Consider the following 19632-nt stretch of genomic DNA (forward strand, 5'->3'; position numbering starts at 1 on the left):
TGCTATAGCGGTGCTTCGAAATACGTTTAAGACAACGTGTGGTTATGAATAGTGGATTTACGCCTATGAGCCCGAAAGTAAAGATCAGTCGACCGTATTTCAAGATGAGCCAAACCCAAAAAAAGTGGTTCGCACACAAATCGCTTCAAAGCAAATGGTTGCCGGTTTTTTTTTTAATTTCAAATGTCGCTACCATATCATTAGAACAAGTAAAACAGTAAATTTTGAGTGGCTTACAACTATTTGTTTGCCAGTTGTCTTTCAAGAAATCAGGAAAACCAACCGCCGAAGACGGATCACGCTTCACCACGACAATGCGAGCTATCGCATAACTACTTAAACAACTGCATTTTGAGCAATCAAAACATCAATCTGATGAGTCTTCCACCGTATACTCCTGACTTGGCACTAAATGATCTTTTTTTTCCCGTTAGTAAAAAATAAACTGAGAGTTTAATGTTTTTCGACCCCTGAATAGGCGGTTGTCGTGTTCAGAACGCATGTTTTGGAGATACCTCAATCAGGGTGCTTCGCCGATGGGTTCAAACACTTGCAAAAGTGTATAGATCTTAATGGAGATTATTTTGAAAAAACAATGAAGCGATTTTTGATTATTAAAATTTGTTTTTTTTTTCTCGAATCCCGAAATATAAAAGGCAACCTACGTACGTCGAAGGATTTATTGCCTAAGTAGTGTACAAAAAAAGACAAATTTGCCTAATTTCAACTAGGATTTGTTATGGTAAGGAGATATCGATAGTGCGGCCCAGAGTCTGTTAAAATTCGCGTCGAGCCCAGGCATCCTAAATAATGACTATTCCTTATGGACCTAGTAACTGAACTTCATATGGTATCGCGAACCACAAAAAACTGGTCTATACGTGGCTCATTGGTTTACCAGATTAACCTAACCTAATGGTTAGACTACTTTGATGCAAGGCAACTCCTGTCATAACTCTTCTTGGCTTTTCTACAATTTCGGGTGATTTTTTTGGTGACTATCTCTATGTATTTAAATCTAAAAGATATTTTAATTGCAGAAAATTTAATTCTGAAACTGTATTTTTGAAGTCGGTCGGCAAGGTTTCTCGAGAACTACTCAACCGATCTTCACTGAGATTTTAATTTTTTTTGTAAATGTCCGCCAGAAATCCAATTTTCAGTTTTTTTTCCTTCGTCCAAGTTCTAAGTTACGGTTTTAACTAAAACACGTATTTTTTCACTTTAGATGATCTTGTAAGGAGTTATCCTGCCAACGCGGGCGCATCTTTTAACCGAGGGGTCACCGGAAATGGCGTCGTAACGGCCGAGTTTAAAACATTTATTTGCAAAAATTTTAAAATTTCTTTGTTAATAGTGTATCATTGTAACAATAAAAGATGCTAAAAAAATATTTATTTTTTTATATGAGAAAATTTTTTTTCAAAAAAGCGGTTTTTTACCCAATCCATGTAACCCCTTAAGACCATTTTTCTCCACTTAAAATTGACTTATCGCACTTTTCTCACATCTAGCCAGCGCGCTAGTAAGTTCTTTTTTAACTAAGTAAATAACAAAAGTATCATCAATTTACATCGTCAGCGACAAGTGGTCATTAAATATGCACCCTGACTTTTTCTTATGGCCACAGACGACAGCCACTCAGCATTGGTAATGTCTTTCACTGCAGTGGCTGTCTGCTCGTCTGCTTTGTGCGCCACTTTCGGCGTTTATTGGCCACTTGAATTAGCCATTCGCTGTTTACACTTGGCTGCGCATGCCCGCACGGTCATTGTACAACAAAAACAACAACACCAACAACAACGAAAGCATGGTTATCGCTGAAAATAAAGCCAAACAATTACCTTATAATTGTTTGTAGTGAGTGAAGAGCAACAACAACAACAACAACGACAACGATAAATCATAACAAATAATGAAAATAAAATTGCGACAGACGACTGAATTCGAGCCTTTACGCCAATCACCGCAGCAACAGCAACAACAATTCCGTGTGTGGTAGCAACAAGTGAGGTGAAATAAAAGGCAATTTTTTCTATGGAAATTATATTTATGTGGCCTAACCTCAAAATCACAATACACCGCTGCACATCACACTTGAGTGCATTCGTTACGAAATGGCAGCGCAATAGCAACAACAACAACAACAATGAAATTACGTGCAATAAATGCAGAAACACTATCATCAACTGCCAACCAGCCGCCACCGAGCTTTGCGTGAGCTTTATATGCCCTCCTCACTCGCTGCTGTTATTGCTTCGCGTGCGTGTGTGTGCGTCTGCTTCTCGTTGTTTTCTTTTAAACATAAATGATAGCTTGCTTATGCAGTTATGGAACACCTTTGTGGGTGACATGTACTGATTTACGAGAGCACGTGACTTGGTGCGGAATATCGTGGCGCGTTAGTGTTGAACTTGTTACTTTAGCGGCATTTGCTTTTATGAGCCGAGGGTGGCCGAGCAACCACATTACATACCAAATTTAATTGAAATCATGGAGATTTCTAGAGCCATATAAAAGCTGTTCTTCATATGTCTTCTTTACCCTTCTTTACCATCAAGCAGTTGTTGTTCTAAATCGAGAAATAGTCAAGTTGTTTCAGGCTTTGCCTCAGACACTGTTCATAAATGCTGTCAGGCGAGCTCTTATTTACAATATAAAGTACATAGTCAAATGTACTTACATATCCACACACTATCTCTGTGGATGTAGTGTTTAGGCAGTAAAGCTACTATATGCTAGATGTGGGCCATAAATATAAGCTTGGATTGCTGAATCTGCATTTCAAGAAACAGCATTCACAATTATGTTAGCTTGGATTATCGAGATGGCACTGATCTTATTCTGAAATTCATTTAAAGTTGTTATTTCAAGTATTTAGTAGGTTTCCAAAACTCTTTCACAATACAGCATCTTTGGTAGCCAAAAAAGTTCCAAGGATTCGAGAGAAATCTTTTAACAAGAAGAATTATGCATTTTTCGCACAGTATGCAAAATAATATTGAAATTGCATGAAAAACATCACAGGACTGGGTATTTTTCTGCAATCCATCTACTTCTCGCCATTTGTCTCCTCCCACACCTTTCTTTTACTGGTTCAATTGAAAGTAAAAAACCTTCAAAACTGGAGCTACGAGTATAAGCTCTAAAATAACCTGAAATAAAGTACTATATCATATTTTAGATTAAAAGATGCAAATTTATTCAGGTTCATCGATTATGCTAGGGAAAGCTTAATCAGAAGCACACCCGATGCTGCCCATATACAATGTAAATACGCCAGCAGCTAGAACTACACAGAGCGTCCACAAGCGGGACATACATCTCTGCTCCAATGAGGTAATGACGAAGTTCAAGTCCCTAGAGGCGTTTCTGGTTGCTGCCAAACCAAGAAATCCAGTAAACAATCTTTGCAATACGACTAGACAAAAGAATAAGCCGATAACTTGATGCCAGCCATTGGTATATGACCAATGCAAAGAAAGCAGATGTGTTTGACACACACCTCCAAGCGCTACCTGAGAATGTAATGTTTTTAACGGAGTGTTTAGACTTGGTCATTTCGCATCGCAGTGGAAATGTTTTGAGATTATTTTAATTCTTTAGCCCGGAAAACCTAAACATCTGGTTAATTCTTATCTATCAATTAGTCTACCGGTAATTATCTCGAAAGTATTCGAAAGAATATTTTTCCGCAGGCTTTTGCAGGTGTTGGAGCAGTTTGACCTGTTCGTGATGGTGCGCCCCAAGGCAGTGTACTCGCTCCTATGCTCTACATTCTTTATACAGCAGACCTACAGATCAAATCTGACTCCACAATGACGGCAACCTACGCTGATGACACTGCACACCCTAACACTGCTTCCAGAAAACTGTAGATGCAACTGAATGCTCTAGAACCGTAGCTTACCAAATGGAACATTGGCATCAATACTGAAAATCTCGTACAAGTAGTATACATATTACCGTCAAGCACAAAAATTGCCCTCAAGTGGCTTTATATGGTCTCTTGTTACCAACAAATACATGCGCAAAATATTTGGGAATTACAATTAATTAATAAGAGGAGCACTTGGAAAGATCATGTAAAAATAGGCCGCCTAATTCTGTAGAATAAGTTGTTACTTTATAAGGTAATACTTAGGTCGATCTGGACATATGACATTCAAATCTGGAATAGTGTAGCGAACTCAAATAAAAGTAATACAATCTTTTCGAAATAAAGTTTTGCGCACCATAGAAGGCGCTCCTATCTTTGTGAGAAACGATGTTCTCCACCGGGATCTAAAGTTGTTAACTGTAAAGGAAACAATCGAATAATTTAGCAGACGTTTCCTCATCATCAGGCATCATAAAAATATATTTGCAATTCAACAGCTCAACAATGGTTTCCAACGCAGATGATTGAAAAGATAACGCACGGTAGACCTTCCTTTTCGATTCAATTATAACGGGAGCCCGAATAATTTCAGAACGGAACTACTATATTCGGGATCCCGAAAGGGATTATGTACTGTACATGTTTGCAGTACAAATCAAAAGTGTTTAAGAAAAAACGGGATCCCGAAAAATTTTGGAACAATACTAGATACATTTTTTATTCGGGATCCCCAAAAAGATTCTCTCTTACACAAGCTTGCTGTATAAATCAAGAGTGTTTAGGAAAAAACGGGATCCCGAAAAATTCGGAACCGAATTAGACAAATTTGTACATTAGGGATCCGGAAAAGGATTATCTACTATACATGTTTGCTGTACAAATAAAAAGAAAAAAAACGGGATCCCGAGATTCAGAACGGAACTAGACACATTTTTTATCTGGGATCTCTAAAGATACCTACTCTTTACTACACATGTTTCTTGTACAAATCGAGAGTGATTAAGAAAAACACGGGATCCCGAAAAATTTTGAAGTGGAACTAGACAAAATTATATATTAGGGCTCCATAAAAATATTTGCAACTACAAATGTTTGCTGTGCGAATAAAGAGTGTTTAGGAAAAAAATCGGGATCTCGAACAATTTCGGTACTAGGCAATTCAACTTATATTTTTAATAAATGTCATAAAGGAAAATGTTTACACTTATATTCGTTAAAAAAGGAGCTAACAAATTTTCTGACAAATAAAAAACTTTCTCCCCTCCGTGACGACGTGAAAATATGAAAAATTTTACCAGTGACACCAGAAAAATAAAAGAAAGTGTTAATCGTGCAGTCATGCATTAGGCCACGAATCGTGTCTAGCGCTGCACCCTAAATTAAAGCCTTAAAAACACAAAGCATTATTTTAGCTTATAATGCGCCAACCCAGACTGGGCCTCAGTGACTGTCCTATAGTTTATCTCATCTATGTTTTTTTTTTTTTTGGTTTGGTGGCACTTTATTATGCATTATTATGCACTTGTCTCGCATTCCGCCGATTATAATTTCCCCGAGGTTTTGTGACAATTTACCTTTGTTAACAATTCGAAACATACATACACACACATAGATACGAGTAGATAGTTTGCCGTTGTCATTGAAAGTGAATTTTTCAAATTTTCAAGGTGCGGACTTGTCAACGTGCGCTGCATTTAACCGTTTAGCGCTGTTACATACAAACGCCTGTCATTGTAGGTACAAGTACATTGCGCATGCGCCACTGCGCTTTAACCAAAAACCCTGACAATTGCCTGCAAATTCGTTTTTCATGTTTCACGATTTCTTTCTTTTGGTTTGGTTTTGAAATTTCATCATTTTTTCTTTTCGAATTTTGATTTGCTTTGTCTACAGTCGCGTGCAATTAAATCTTCCCTGCATTGCTTTGTAATTGCGGGATTCCATGGCTGCTACTCAATAGCTTTATTTGTAGGTTTTTTATATTCAAAAAGCTTAGGATGATGACTCGCTTGTCGGGTGGGCTGACTGATCATTATGCTGGCTGCTCATAAATTGCCAATTACAGCATTACCAGCACGACTAACAAGCAAAACACAACAAATTATACAATAACATTGGACAGCAAATTTCAGTTAGTGGAGTATTGCAAATATTTGACGTTGCACAGTGGGATTTTTTAGAAAAAAGATTGCAAAAACTATTAATAAGAAAAGATAAAAAACATTAACTACCATATATATCAGTAATACCCTACATATATACATACAGCAAATTTCATGCAAGAACTTGAATTTAATCGGTCGGTTTATTTGACAGCTGAATCCTATAGTTGTCCGATACCGGTGGTTATTCCTAATGAGCAATGTCTTCTTGGGCCGAAAAAGAGTGAGCGCTGAATTTTAGATCGCCATCTCAAAAACTGAAGGGCTAGTACGAATATAATTACACATACCTACAACATATAGTCGGATATTGCTAAACCGATATATACCCGTACTTCATAGGGTCTCTGACGTTTACTTTCGGGTCTTACAAATTCGTGGCAAACTTAATATACCTTGTTCAGGGTATAAAAATAGCCAAACGGAAATTTTGTAAGTCTATTTATTAGGTATATGGGGTTTAAAGAAGGTATTGAAGCAATTTTATAATGGGTTGTCAAAAAAGTCTTGCGGTATTTTTGAAGCTAGTTGGGTCATGCTATACCTTTTTGGAAAGCTCATTTCACGCGCTAACACGTGTTTTATTGATTGTCGTTTCTTTTAAGTCGTTCGTGAGTTATAGCGTCGCAAACATGGAGCAAAATAAAGGGAAAATGCGGCATATTTTACAGTAATACTACGATAAAGGCAAAAATGCATCTCAAGCCGCCAATAAAATTTGTGCAGTTTATGGACCCGATACAGTTTCCATTTCCACCGCAAACGATGGTTTCAACGTTTTCGCTCCGGAAGGCCTGTCGTCGCAAGAGACCGACATAGTAGCAGCCGTAGCATCGGTCAAGAGCTGGGCATAAGGCATCAAAAATTCATTTCAATTTCTATAAAAAAAAAATCAATAAAAATACCGCAAGACTTTTTAGACAACCTAATATATTTGTAAACACATTATTTTTTGAAAAAGTTGCCCATGTCTAGTCAATCTACCAGCAATTTCGGTATAAAATTAGTAATAGACTTTAAAGGTCTCATATTCTGAAACTCGGACTTCGAAATACATATGTATATAGCGGAACTTGGACCATTTAAGTAATTGGCAATTGTTAGAGGGTCTAAGTAGGATAGAGTTCGGTGCCGTTTAAAGTGGTCTAGTACGATGTTGTTATTCTTGTAATGGGTTTTTAATCAACGTTGAAATGATAAGGATGAAATAAGTTGTCATCGAGATCATCCAACGGTAGGCCCAGGAAACGACGGGGTCGGACCACAGGCAGAGGCATGTCAGATGTGTGAGGTTAGCAGGGAATGTAAAGAGGTGGCTAGTGTCATGCGGGGACCCGTTGCACACTGGACATATGTTTGTTATGTCAGGGTCTATGATGAATATGTAGGAGCTTAACTTGTTATAGTATCCAGAACGATGCTGGGCAAGGGTCACTCTCGATTCTCGCAGCAACTCGAGCTCTTCGACTACAAAGGGTGGTGGTTTGACTCCAAGTACGCCGTTCACTAAGAGGGAGTAGGTGGAAGTGTTAAAGTTTGTTAGTCCGAAGTCTAGTCAGCGTATTGCTTTCTGTCATCGACGTAGTTGAGGAAAGACCTCTTGATGTTCCTAGAAGGCGGTTCCGCTTCAAGTAGGTGACTGCAGGGATGATTTCAGCGAAAGCTCCCCAGCAGAAACTGCTTGGGGAGGAGTTTCTTATGCTCCTTAACTGGAAGCATATGGGACTCACTGTGCAGGTGTTTGATAGAAGATATCATGAGGCATCCTGTTGTAGTGCGGAGTGCAGTGTTCTGACATGTTTGTAGCTCCCTCGTCTGCCTTTCACTGCATCCAGGCTACCACATTGATGCGGCATAGTTAAGGACCGGCCGGCCGATCGCCTTGCATGTTGCCAACAACGTTTTATTGTCTTTTTCCCATGTGCTACTGGCTAGCGACTGAGAATTTTGTTGCGGCCCTGTACTTTGGCAATAATTGCGGTCGTGTAAGGAGTGAAGGTGCACAAGCTGTCGAATGTCACTCCTAAAATCTTAGGATTATTGACAGTCGGATGGTGTAGTATATATCGAGAATATATCGAGATAATGATGTGCACCAAATTCGGTTGAGTAGTTGTGGAGATCTGGTATATAAAACTTGTAAGGGCGGTTGGCGTGGTTATTAACTGATTTAACCCATTTTTACATCGTATCAGGGAATGATGGAAAGTGACTCTCACTCATTCAGTTACAGCTTTGGCAAGCATGTCTATTAACTCTTTTAGAGGGAGGAGCCACGCCCACTTTTCAAACTGTTTCAAACCACAGCTTTCTCTTCTCATTGTAATTGTGTTTAACACATTTAATATTAATTTTTATGTTTTTTGGAAGAAAAAGGTTTTTATAAACGTACATTATTTTATTTGTGGGATGATATCAGACCGTCATCAATAAATATCTGATTATTTCATTCAGTATTGTTCCAAGTTTTGAGTATGGGAGGGAACACCATGAAGACCATTTGATATGGATACAATAAATTGAAGACAGTGTCCGGCCCTAAGCGGAGTGCTTTTATGCGCTTTCAAAAGGAAATGTATACATATTAATGTGACCTACAGTTAGTACATATTTCCTTCTAGCTTATTGTATTCATTTCAAAAACAATGTATGTAAATATGTATTTACGAATTCTTCCAACTGTCCGTTTATCCACACCACCTTTCCAGTCATTGTACTTTCACTTTGATTCTTAGAAATATTTATGAAAGTGAAATTAATTACACTTCTACAATCTTTAGCTTTGTGTTTGGTAAATTTCCTAGACAGAAGACTTGCCATCTACCACTTACCGTTGTCAGCAGGCACCGCGACTCACGTATCGCGCCACAATAGCCGAGGAAGCTCATGAAGAACATAACGGCGCCGATAGCAATCAAAACGTACGCCATCTGCTCGATGACACGCGGCTGTGTGAATTGCTGCAACGAAAGAAAACGCACAAATAATATTAAATAATTTAAAGTAAGTTTTTGGAAATAAAACAAACAAGTTGAAAATGATTTTATACTCGCCATAGTTGTTGGTATATGCCACAAAAAATAGTAGAATAGTGGAATAAATAACAGAAACCATAAAGTGCTATAAAAATTTATGAAGAAGTAGTTAAATACACAAATGAAAATGAAAGCCACTCGGTACGTGTGCGTAGAAACTTTAATGTGATTGAGGTATGTAAAGCTTGTTGACCGTTGGCTTGCGTGGCACAAAAAACGTGAGAACCACGTTCCACTTAATGGAAATATGAAAAACAAAAATTTGAAATTTCGACTGCTACTTCAGTTTTTTGAAACCTCTAGCCATATAATTAGTTCGTGGTTCTTGTTTATCTTACTCTTCCTTCGTCGCTGCTCTAATACCAGTTTCAGAGTCGTGAAAGGAAGAAATGGTATTTCATTTCAGTATATACACATATTTATAACCACTAAATAAATATATAAATTAGTTCTTAAGTCAAAAGATGACAAAAACGATTGTAGCAGTATTCGATCTGCGGTCTTTTTAGTCTAATATGATTATGGAAAAGAGCCTTTCATAAATAGCGTTTGCAAAAAACTTCCAAATTCAAACGAAGAAATTTACGAGAAATAAATAACATTCTCAATAAAGTTCCATGTATTCATTGAACATCACTCAGCAGGGTCATAGAAGAGTCGTAAAGAATACAGAGAATTGTGACAATAATTTCGGTTTTATGCCTTTTTCGTCTGTGGATTTCAGCTTCATGAGTGATCATGTAACTGGACATTGTCCAATTGGCTCATATGCGGTGAAGTTACTCTTCGAATCGGACACAAATTGCCAAAGCTGTATGGAAAGAGTGAGATGGGAATCATCAAGATACTTTTTTCTTAACTATCCAGGTTTTGCCAGACTGAGGCTGAAACATTTCTGTAGACACACTTTCGGCGAACCTGTTGATGTGACCTTCGTGGATCTATCCATATCCAGGAATTTTTGGAACAGCTGTCCAAGTGGAATTCTGTATAACTCTTGACGCGAGAATCAGCGCTACGACTTAACCTAACCTAACAAGATCTAGTAAAAATAAATCCATTATATTTTCCAATAGATATTTATAATCTGTATCTCGAGGTGTATGCCAAAAGTGCCATTGAATTACAATTTATTGCGTTAGAAAGATAATATTTCGTATTAAAAGTATAAAGACTTCCCAGAGAATTTTGAGATTGCTTGACCCATTATTTTTTGGGCATGTCGAAAATGCTACTCAGACGGATGTAAATAGTTTTATGGCACTAATAATTAAGCACGATATTGGTTTCGTTGACTCGTCTTCGGGCAATTGTCGAAAATATCGATGAAATAATGAAAATTGTCGAGGCAAACCGTCATGTAAGCGCTTCTTCGATAAGTCAGGGGAAAAAATCATTTGGAACCATTTAAATAAGATTGGAAACAAAGAAAGCTCCGTGTATGGATGCCACACTAGTTAGCGTAGAAAAAGCTCATGAACCGAAATTCTTATCCACAAAACGCTGCCAAATTGCAAATAAATGGATCTGTTTCTGAAGCGGATGGTATTCGTGACGGAAAGTGGGACACTTATAACACAATGTATTAGATGTGTGTTTGGTGAGATTGGTAGGAAATCTTCTGCCATAAGATGCTCCTCCACGGATAAATTCATAATTTGGATATGTACTGTGAACTAATTGTCAGAACTGAAGGAAAAGATCATTATGAATTGTGTCTCATTAGGACAAACTCTAACTGACACATATCGATAGTGACTCGGCAGAAGCTTCTAGATTTTCGAATTATTATAAATGTACATATAACATGAAAAATAATTTTTAAATAGGAGGAGCGAGGGCATTATTTTTCTTCATTAAAAAGGGTATATTAGGAAGGCGAGGGATGTTAAATCTTCGGTGCAGCTGAAGTTAAGGTTTTTTCTTGGAAGTGCATTCAAAACTTTAAACGCGTTTTCCTCAAAATGGTGTTTTAAAAGTCGGTGACCAACATTACTCGAAAATGGCTAAACCGATTAGTCTCACAAACTGATTAGTTAACACGAGCTTCTTAAATATATTTTTTAGTAATCAACCGAAGATCTTTTTGCAACGATAAATATTGTTTTATAAACAATTTAAGACCGAAATTTTGGTCGAAAGTTGATTTTTTTTTTTAGAAACCGTCATTATGTGAAAAAAATTTATTTTGCTTGTTCCTTCGATTGATTACTAGATTTAACATAACTTTAACGAAATCTTTTTGGTTTTTTAATTTCAGAAGCTCCAGTTCAAAGATATAGTGGTCACCACAAAACGTTGTTTTTTTAGAGGAGTTCTCGAAGGTCAACTGTAGTTGCTTTCCAAATTCATATTTTTACTAATACTAAGCTTTAAAATACAGTTAAAAGATACCATAAAATGTGTACGATATTTGTGGATCAGAAATTTGAAAGTTTTCTCAGAAAAAATTTTTGGACATTTTCTTTCTTCGGCGTTCTAACTGTATAAAACCCCTTAACTGTTTATCAAAGTTATGGTTCAGAAAGTGTTTTGACCAAAAAAAATGTCAATACTGGTAAAAATGGTCGACTATAAGTATAAAATTATACAATTAGTGCACAGAACTGTCAACTGCAAGTATTTTGCCATTTTATAGACTTAATGTCACAGATTTTAAAGCAACTTTAACGAAGGCCTGAAACGCTCTACACTCATTTGAAAAGCATGTCACAGCAAATTACACAGAAATATGCATATTTCACACTCAGAAAAGTAATAAAAAAATTAAAATGAAAAATAAAGTAAAAAATCAATAAAAAAGCTAATGAAAAAGAAACTAAAATTGCATTTTTTCACGCGCTCTTTTCGCCTCTAACACAGGAATGTGCATTTACTTTGTATATACTATGGAAATAAAAACATACTGTGTGTAGATAAGTATCAATGTACATATGTACTATATGCAATCGTTTGCCTGCGATCACAGCGAGTGTTGCGCTTTTAAAGTTCATTGACCAAACTTCTTGATTGCATTTTAACTTTTCACCCACGAATGGTGTTGCCAACAATTAGTTCACTTCACCGATTGGTCACATGCAGGTAAATTGAAATTAGTGTTGTTGGTGCACATTATGCCAAATGGACCTGCAACACAGGCGGTCGATTTGGGCGCTTATCGAAATATACAGTTATGTGCGGTTTCGTATTTAACGAACATTTTAAACCGAACCAATTGAGTATGTGCATATTTTCACTTCTCTTCGACTTCATTAAAATAGATACAGAGGCACATAACACTAAGCATTTTACAGCTGTAATTTGCCTGCACGTCGTTCGCCGTTTACCATTCGTGTGGAAAGTGTCCAAAGGCTGGGCGCCAAAGGGTGCGTACGTATGCTAATCATTAAAAGTGTGGTCAGTGCAGTGGTGGTGGTGCTGCCGAGGTTTTTGGTGAAAGTTATAAAGGTTTCAGCACTTGTGCGGCCACAACAGTTTATTGAGTGTATATTTGAATGTTTGGGTATGTGTGTGTAATGTGTCTTAGATGGCCCAACCCAATTCGATTTGCCGACAAGATTTCCTTGTTCATATGTTTCCTGAATTTATTATCATTTTCCTTACATTCCATTTACATTTGAGTTAAGTTGTTATATAAAAATATCTACAAGCTATGTTGCAATAAAGTACTTTTCTATGTTTTTCAAATTGTGGATAATTAGGTCAAAACCACCACCATTTGATCTCTTATGTCATTCAATGGGGAATCCATTTTTTAATATTTGGAACATTATGAATGACACATTTACACATTTGTATTACGATAAAAGGGTCAGGAAAATGTTTGCAGGTCAAAGAAAATACACTGTACAAAAAATGAGGAGAAATGGAGTATGTTCAAAAATATAGAATTTATTTGGCTGACAGCCGATTATAAACGGTAAATAGCCAATCTAAACTCCTTCCGTTGAAATACTTAATTTTTATTTGCAATATATTATAAGACTATACGGATTAACTTGTTATTGTTGTAGTGGTAAACTCAGTTGGTATGAAGTTCCAGTATCCAGGAGAAATCGTCATAGATCCCATAATGTAACGAGTGATCCAAGTAGAGGTACTTTTTCAATACCCTTTTTTGACAGATAACGCTGGAGTCCTGTCAAGCTCTGTCATTATTTTTGTTCAGTATTCTTTGGAAATTCATCATGGAAAGACCTACGTTCATAAATCGTTTAACTTTATTACGAAAATTCACGCGCTTCGCTCAACTTATGGTCAAGATAATTGGCCTGCGGAGCGTACTTTTCGCAAATCCATCATCCATATTGAGACCCAGCATTCATTATAGGATAATATTCGATCGAATAGACCACGTCAAACACGCAGTGAGGAAACTATAGCAGCCGTAGCTGAGAGTGTGTTCTATGATGAGTTTGAGACCGTGTTGAGTCGATGCGGCGCCGTTCGCAGCACCTCGGACTGACGTATGACACGACTTCGCGCATTTTACGCCGAGATTTTAGACTTAAAGCATACAAAGTACAGCTTGTGTAAGAACTGTGTCCGCTCGAACTTCCAATCGACATCGCTTCGGTCTGTGGGCTCTTGAAAATGTTCCAAGAAGATACGACGATTTCGAGCTAAATTTTGTTCAGCGATAAAGCTCATTTCTACATCAGTGAGTAGTAAAGAAGCAAAATTTCCGCATTTGGGGCGAAGAGCAACTTGAACATATTCAAAAGCTACCATTTCATGCAAAAAACAACGGTTTGGTGTGGTTTGTGGGTCAGTGGAATCATCGGTCCCTATTTTTTCAAAAATGATGCCGGTGAGAACCAACTATTTGATGTCTGGCAACATTTGGTTTCAACAAGATGACGCCACTTTCCACAAGTCGCATCAACAAATGGATTTATTGAGAAAACATTTCGGTGAGCAGATAATTTCCGGCTTCGGGCCGGTTGATTGGTCACCAAGAAAAAGTCTATGCGAACAATTCCGCTTCGATTCAGGCCTTGAAGCAAAACATCACGCATGTCATTCGCCAATTACCAGTAAAAATGCTCGAACGAGTCATCGAAAATCGGACTCAACGGATGGACTATCTAAGACATAACCGCGTCCAACATTTGAAAGAGATTAATGTCGAAGAATGTTCTTTCGAATGATAATAAACATTACCCATTAAACTTGCAGTTTCTGTGTTATTTCTTTAAAGAAGTAGGGTACCTCAAAATGGATCACCCTTTATATATAATTGCTATAAGAAATGTACCTGTGAAGAATTATAGCTTCTGTGTAGCCGAAGCTAACGATTTTGCTTGTTTTTCGTATCAATTAACCTAAGTTTGGAAATTCAGGCCCTTCTAAAGCGTACTCCAACATTTTGATGGGTTTTACTTAGTTAATGGAGATGGGATCTGACGACAATTAAGCTGTGATGACTCTCATCAAAAGGCTTAGTTCTCTCTTTGAAGTGGTTTTCTAACAATTAACTCTTTAAAGTAGATTTGATGGAGTTGAACGACTTTTTACAGTTTTCAGTGCACATTTACCAGCAGCGCTTGTGTATTGAATTCTTCTCTTCACTTTTGGAAACGTACTTTCATTGAAATCCTCTCTAAAAAGCATTTGATAGCCTTTTGAATATTATTACAGAGAAACAGCTTAGTGTGAATCCCTCTGGTTTGGTTATTATCCCGTAGTTCTCTACTAGGAGGCTAAGGCACTTTCCTGTTAAAGTGGGGGTCCATATGGAGCTGTGTCTTACATCTACCATTATAAAAGGTACCCATATTTTCCACACATTCGTATATATTTAGATTGCATACGATGAGCATGTCTGTGGCTGCTTATTTCTTTATGACGAAAGAATGACTTATTTCCATTTCTACGGAGATGTGCCATATTTGGTTATATTCCTAATTCCATACTCAGAACTTCTTGACATAGGAGTGTTATTGGTATTGTTGATAGTAACTTAAAATATTCATTTCAGCCAAGAAATGGAATTGAATCCCGACCATTTTAGGGCGATTATTTATAAATTTCGACGTGAATTACCCCGCAATGGTGCATAGACGAACTTAATTCAATATTTGGCGATGAACTTCCATCAAGGACCAGTAGCATGGTGAAGCCAATCGAGCTCTTACATCAAGACGGATCCTATGAAGGTCGTCTAAAATCATTTGTTGTTCAGAAATCTATTGATATTTTAAGATCGTCATGTGACCTTTGGTGAGATTGAGATAACTATATGCGTTAGTGGGACCAGCTGACAGCCAATATGGCTTCAACATTTGCTACAAGAGTTCGTTTACTTTGAATCCCATCCAATTTGTCGATCGCTCAAATACATCCTCGTGTCGATTAGCCGAGAAAAATGTCAAAACTGCAGATAGTGTAATCATAACATTGGACCAATACAGAAAAGTAAATTCTCAGTAGTACACAACCATTTGGTTGTTACTTGTCTTTCAAGAAATTAGGGAAACCAACCACCGAAGACGGATAAGTATTTCCCACGACATTAAGAAGGTCGTATATCAACTCGATCGGTCCAGCCGTTTCAGAGAAATATTCATCAGCGATTCTGCTCACAGCGTTTCAAGCAAAATGCGTTTAAGGTTTCGGGAGCCGATTACAACAAATGAAAATATCCTCACAAATACGCCTTTTCTCCGAAACTCATATTTTAATTTTTAGAGAATATTCTCTAAACACACCTCTATTTGTACTTTCGAATATATTTTTTGAAATTCGCAGGTGGAATTTTTTGAAATTCTCAATTGGAATTAATGTCTTCTCTGAAGAATACGAAAATAACTTATTGAATTGAGTTAGTATCTTATTAAGTCAAATGATAAATTCTTCTCAGTGTAAAAATTCATGTCGTAATCAAATATTCGATTGCGTAAAATCGCCGGAAAAATTTTATTTTTATTTCTTCCTTAGCATTTGAAGCAAAGGAAAGGACAGAGTATATTTTACGAGTTTTAGATAATAAATATCAATGCGGCGGGCACAAAATAAACACGCAAATGCCAAACAAATCAAATATTGTGTATATGTATGTTTGTATGTACACATATAATTCACTGCTGACTATCCTTTTGATAGCAAAGGACGTGGCGCCCATAATTGCGAGCCATCAAATCTTGATAAGGCGACAGTGACATGCACAGGCGGCAGACAGGTGCACAGACCGCGACAAGGAAGCGTCTATGAACGAGCAGACAACGAGCCGAATGTTCAGAGTCAATAAAAGCTATTTTTAATATTTTAGTAGGCAAAGCCAATTGCAGGGGTTTCCTTCGGCTTCGGGGGTTGCAATATGGATTGTGCAACATGCAACTCAAGCTCAAAAAAATAATCAAAAGTGACCGTTACACAACGCTGAAAATAAAATCATAATAATTGAGGTGATTATGCTGGTGTTGGCGCACTTTTCCATAATCGCAGGGTGTTTCGTTGTAAATAATTGGATATTTTTTTCTTTATATGAATATGTAGTTAAATAAATAATATATACTGTATATATATGCGTATAACTGTATATAAATCGTGCTATTAAAATTAATATAACGGTACTTACGGTTATTTGATCGCTTTCCACCATCTTGAGCAGTGCAATTAGCGAGGCTTTGTCGACCGCCAGCCAAATGCCAGTGCCCAGCACGATTGTGCCAACGACCTGCGGTTAAATAAATACGAAAATAAATAAATAAACTCACTTTTACATATTTAGAAAAAAGTATCAAAAATAATATTGTAATGGAAAAAGGTTATGCAAACAAATGGAAGAAAGTGTGAGTTTTAGTAGCAAAACAAATGCACCAACGCGGATGTGGTGCAGTCGAAATGCAAATATGCCAAGCTCAAAATTTTAGTACACCTTTGTGGGAATGTATTTGTATATATGTACATATGTATATGTATATGTTAGCGATATCAATTTCAGTCTAAAATGACATTTAAAGTTGCAAGACGAGGTCAGTTTGATGCATCGGGGATTTCATATTTTTAACCCAACAACACTCGTTTACCTTAGTAATATTTATTAATCCCCTTCGATCCACTATTTAGGTTTGGTTAGATAGAAGAGGTGTATGGGGCCTTAATCGTGGGAAACTGAACTTTTTAGATTTACTCAAGAACTTCTTGGCCTTTGCTGACCCTCAGAATATAATGTTGTAATTTTTATACGCCGAACAGCCATAAATCCTGTAGCACCCGGAAGGAAACTATATAAAAAATGATTGTCTTTTAGTCTTTCCACCGGAGTGTTGGTTTTCCTCTTCCTGGAGCGGAATTGTCTTCATCCATTCGGACGACATGACCTAGCCAACGTAGCCACTATCCCTTAAATAGCAGACCATGGCAACGTCGTCGTATATCTCGTACAGCTCATTGTTCCATCGAAGGCAGTATTCGCCGTGGCCAATGTACACTGAACCATGAATCTTCCACAGAACCTTTCTCTCGAAAATTCGTAATGTCGACTCATCAGATGTTGTCATCGTCCCTGCCTCTGTACCATATAGCAGGACGGAGATAATGAGTCGAAAAAGGACTTTACTCCTCAATTGCCTACTCAGTCCGAAGTAGCAACTGTTGGCAGGAGTGATTCTGTGTTTTATTTCGAAGCTGACGTTGCTGTTGGTGTTCATGCTGGTTCCAAGATAGACGAAATTATGTACGACTTCGAAATTATGACTGTCAACAGTGACGTGGAAGCCAAGTCGCAAGTGCGACGACTATTTGCAATCCGCAGAAAGCAGAACTAAAGGCACGATTGTTGAGGCGAATGATAACATTATCATCGGCGTACGGCAGTAGCTGTACACTCTTATACAAGATTGCACTTTGTCTATTCAGCTCATCAGCTCGAATTATTTTCTCCAGGAGCAGATTAAAGAAGACGCACGATAGGGAGTCGCCTTGTCTGAAATCTTGTTTGGTATCGAACGGCTCGGAGGGTTCCTTCTCGATCTTGACGGAGCTGTTGGTGTTGCTCAACGTCAGCTTACACAACCATATTAGTTTTGCAGGAATACCAAGTTCAGTCATATCGGCATAGAGCCAGTTCCTTTTCGTGGAGGCGGCTTTAAAATCGACGAAGATGTGGTGTTCGTCCATCATCCTTTCATGGGTATTTTCCAAGATTTGTCGAATGGTGAATATCTGGTCAGTTGTTGATTTTCCAAGCCTAAGGCCACACTAAAAGATCAATCATCATGGTGGGCTTTAATCATTCCCAAAATACGCTCGATAGAACGTTATAAGCGATGTTGAGGAGGTTTAGTTGACGCAGATTGTGGGGTCTCCCTTTTTGTGGATTGGGCACACTTACTCCAATCGTTGGGCATGCTTTCGTCCGAGCATGTTTCACAAAGAAGCTGATGCATGTTCTTTATCAGTTCTTCGACGCCTTATTTGAAAAGCTCGCCGGCAATTGATTTACCAGCTTATAAAAGTAAGCTTCTAAACCGCGAATAGCGTACCGGGTTGTTAATTTTTACTTCAGACAAAATAAAAGAACTGCTAACTGTTCAAATGAGGATTTTCAGTGTAGGTAGATTTGCAAGGTGTAACCTAGAATCCCATCGGAAATGAGCCAAGGCGGAAAGGAAAAATTGTTTTTGAACAGACTCTAACTTATCAGAATGTATTTGGAAACTACGGTCATGCCACAAAACCGGACTTCCAATATAGGCCTAATTAAACTTGTAAAAATGTTTTCGTAAAATACGAGTTTCTGAAGTCCTTAGACTTGCGCTTAACAAAACTAAGACTATTCGTCAGAGCACATACTTCTAGATTAGTCCATCATTTTTACTTCACCATATTTTGTTCTTGTCAACTTTTCGATCTTAGGCGCGAAAACGTACAAGGAGTGGTTCGAATTGCAGTGCATTTATAAACCTACGTTTGAGCTCATGGACACTACTATGAAGAATCACACGCCCTGATACAAGCGCTTATTATCTTTCTGGTAACTTAGTATAGGTTAACTAATCAGGATGACATTCATGAAACGATCCCAATTAAACAGTTCAAAACGCCGGTCCAGAACTCCTAAGACAGAGATTGATACTTAATCTGAATATATTTCAAAACCATAGCTCTACGAACTGTAAGCTTGATAGCACATAAAACTGACTTTTATCGTCAAAATCTTTGTCATTTGACACGAACAATCTTCCATTTTATATATAGTACACATTCATCAAACCACCCTCGTATACAGTATAATCGTACAAAAAGCCTGTATGCATGTTTGTAATGTACTATACATACATACATATATGGCAATGTCATTCATTCATTTCTAAAACTGTTGGTGCATTTTTACTCAATATGAACGAGTACGAGTATTTAACCGTATAAAATCGTACAAAGCTAGATTTGCATATTTACTTTGTGGTTTAGTGAACCCGACGCCTTCGAGTGCAATAAATACGATTTTGTGGTCACAATGGAAAGTCAAAACAAGTTTTCACTTTTATTTGCGCATTTGTTTGGATACCGAGCAGCGCTCACGAGTGCACAAGTTATTAAACGAACAGTA

The 19632-nt window shown here is 37.5% G+C and overlaps 1 protein-coding gene across 1 annotated transcript in view; it reads right to left on the minus strand.

Annotated features, from left to right (window-relative positions):
* LOC120777642 (CD82 antigen) overlaps window positions 1-19632 on the minus strand; it is a 127982-nt gene that overhangs the window by 37437 nt on the left and 70913 nt on the right. Inside the window, exons 4-5 of the mRNA XM_040109094.1 lie at window positions 16657-16755; window positions 8874-9002 (exon numbers count right to left, since the gene is read on the minus strand). Coding sequence (XP_039965028.1) covers window positions 8874-9002; window positions 16657-16755 — 228 coding nt within the window. The remainder of the gene's footprint in view (window positions 1-8873; window positions 9003-16656; window positions 16756-19632) is intronic.

This window comes from Bactrocera tryoni, chromosome 5, assembly GCF_016617805.1.
Source record: "Bactrocera tryoni isolate S06 chromosome 5, CSIRO_BtryS06_freeze2, whole genome shotgun sequence".
Lineage (NCBI taxonomy): Eukaryota > Metazoa > Arthropoda > Insecta > Diptera > Tephritidae > Bactrocera > Bactrocera tryoni.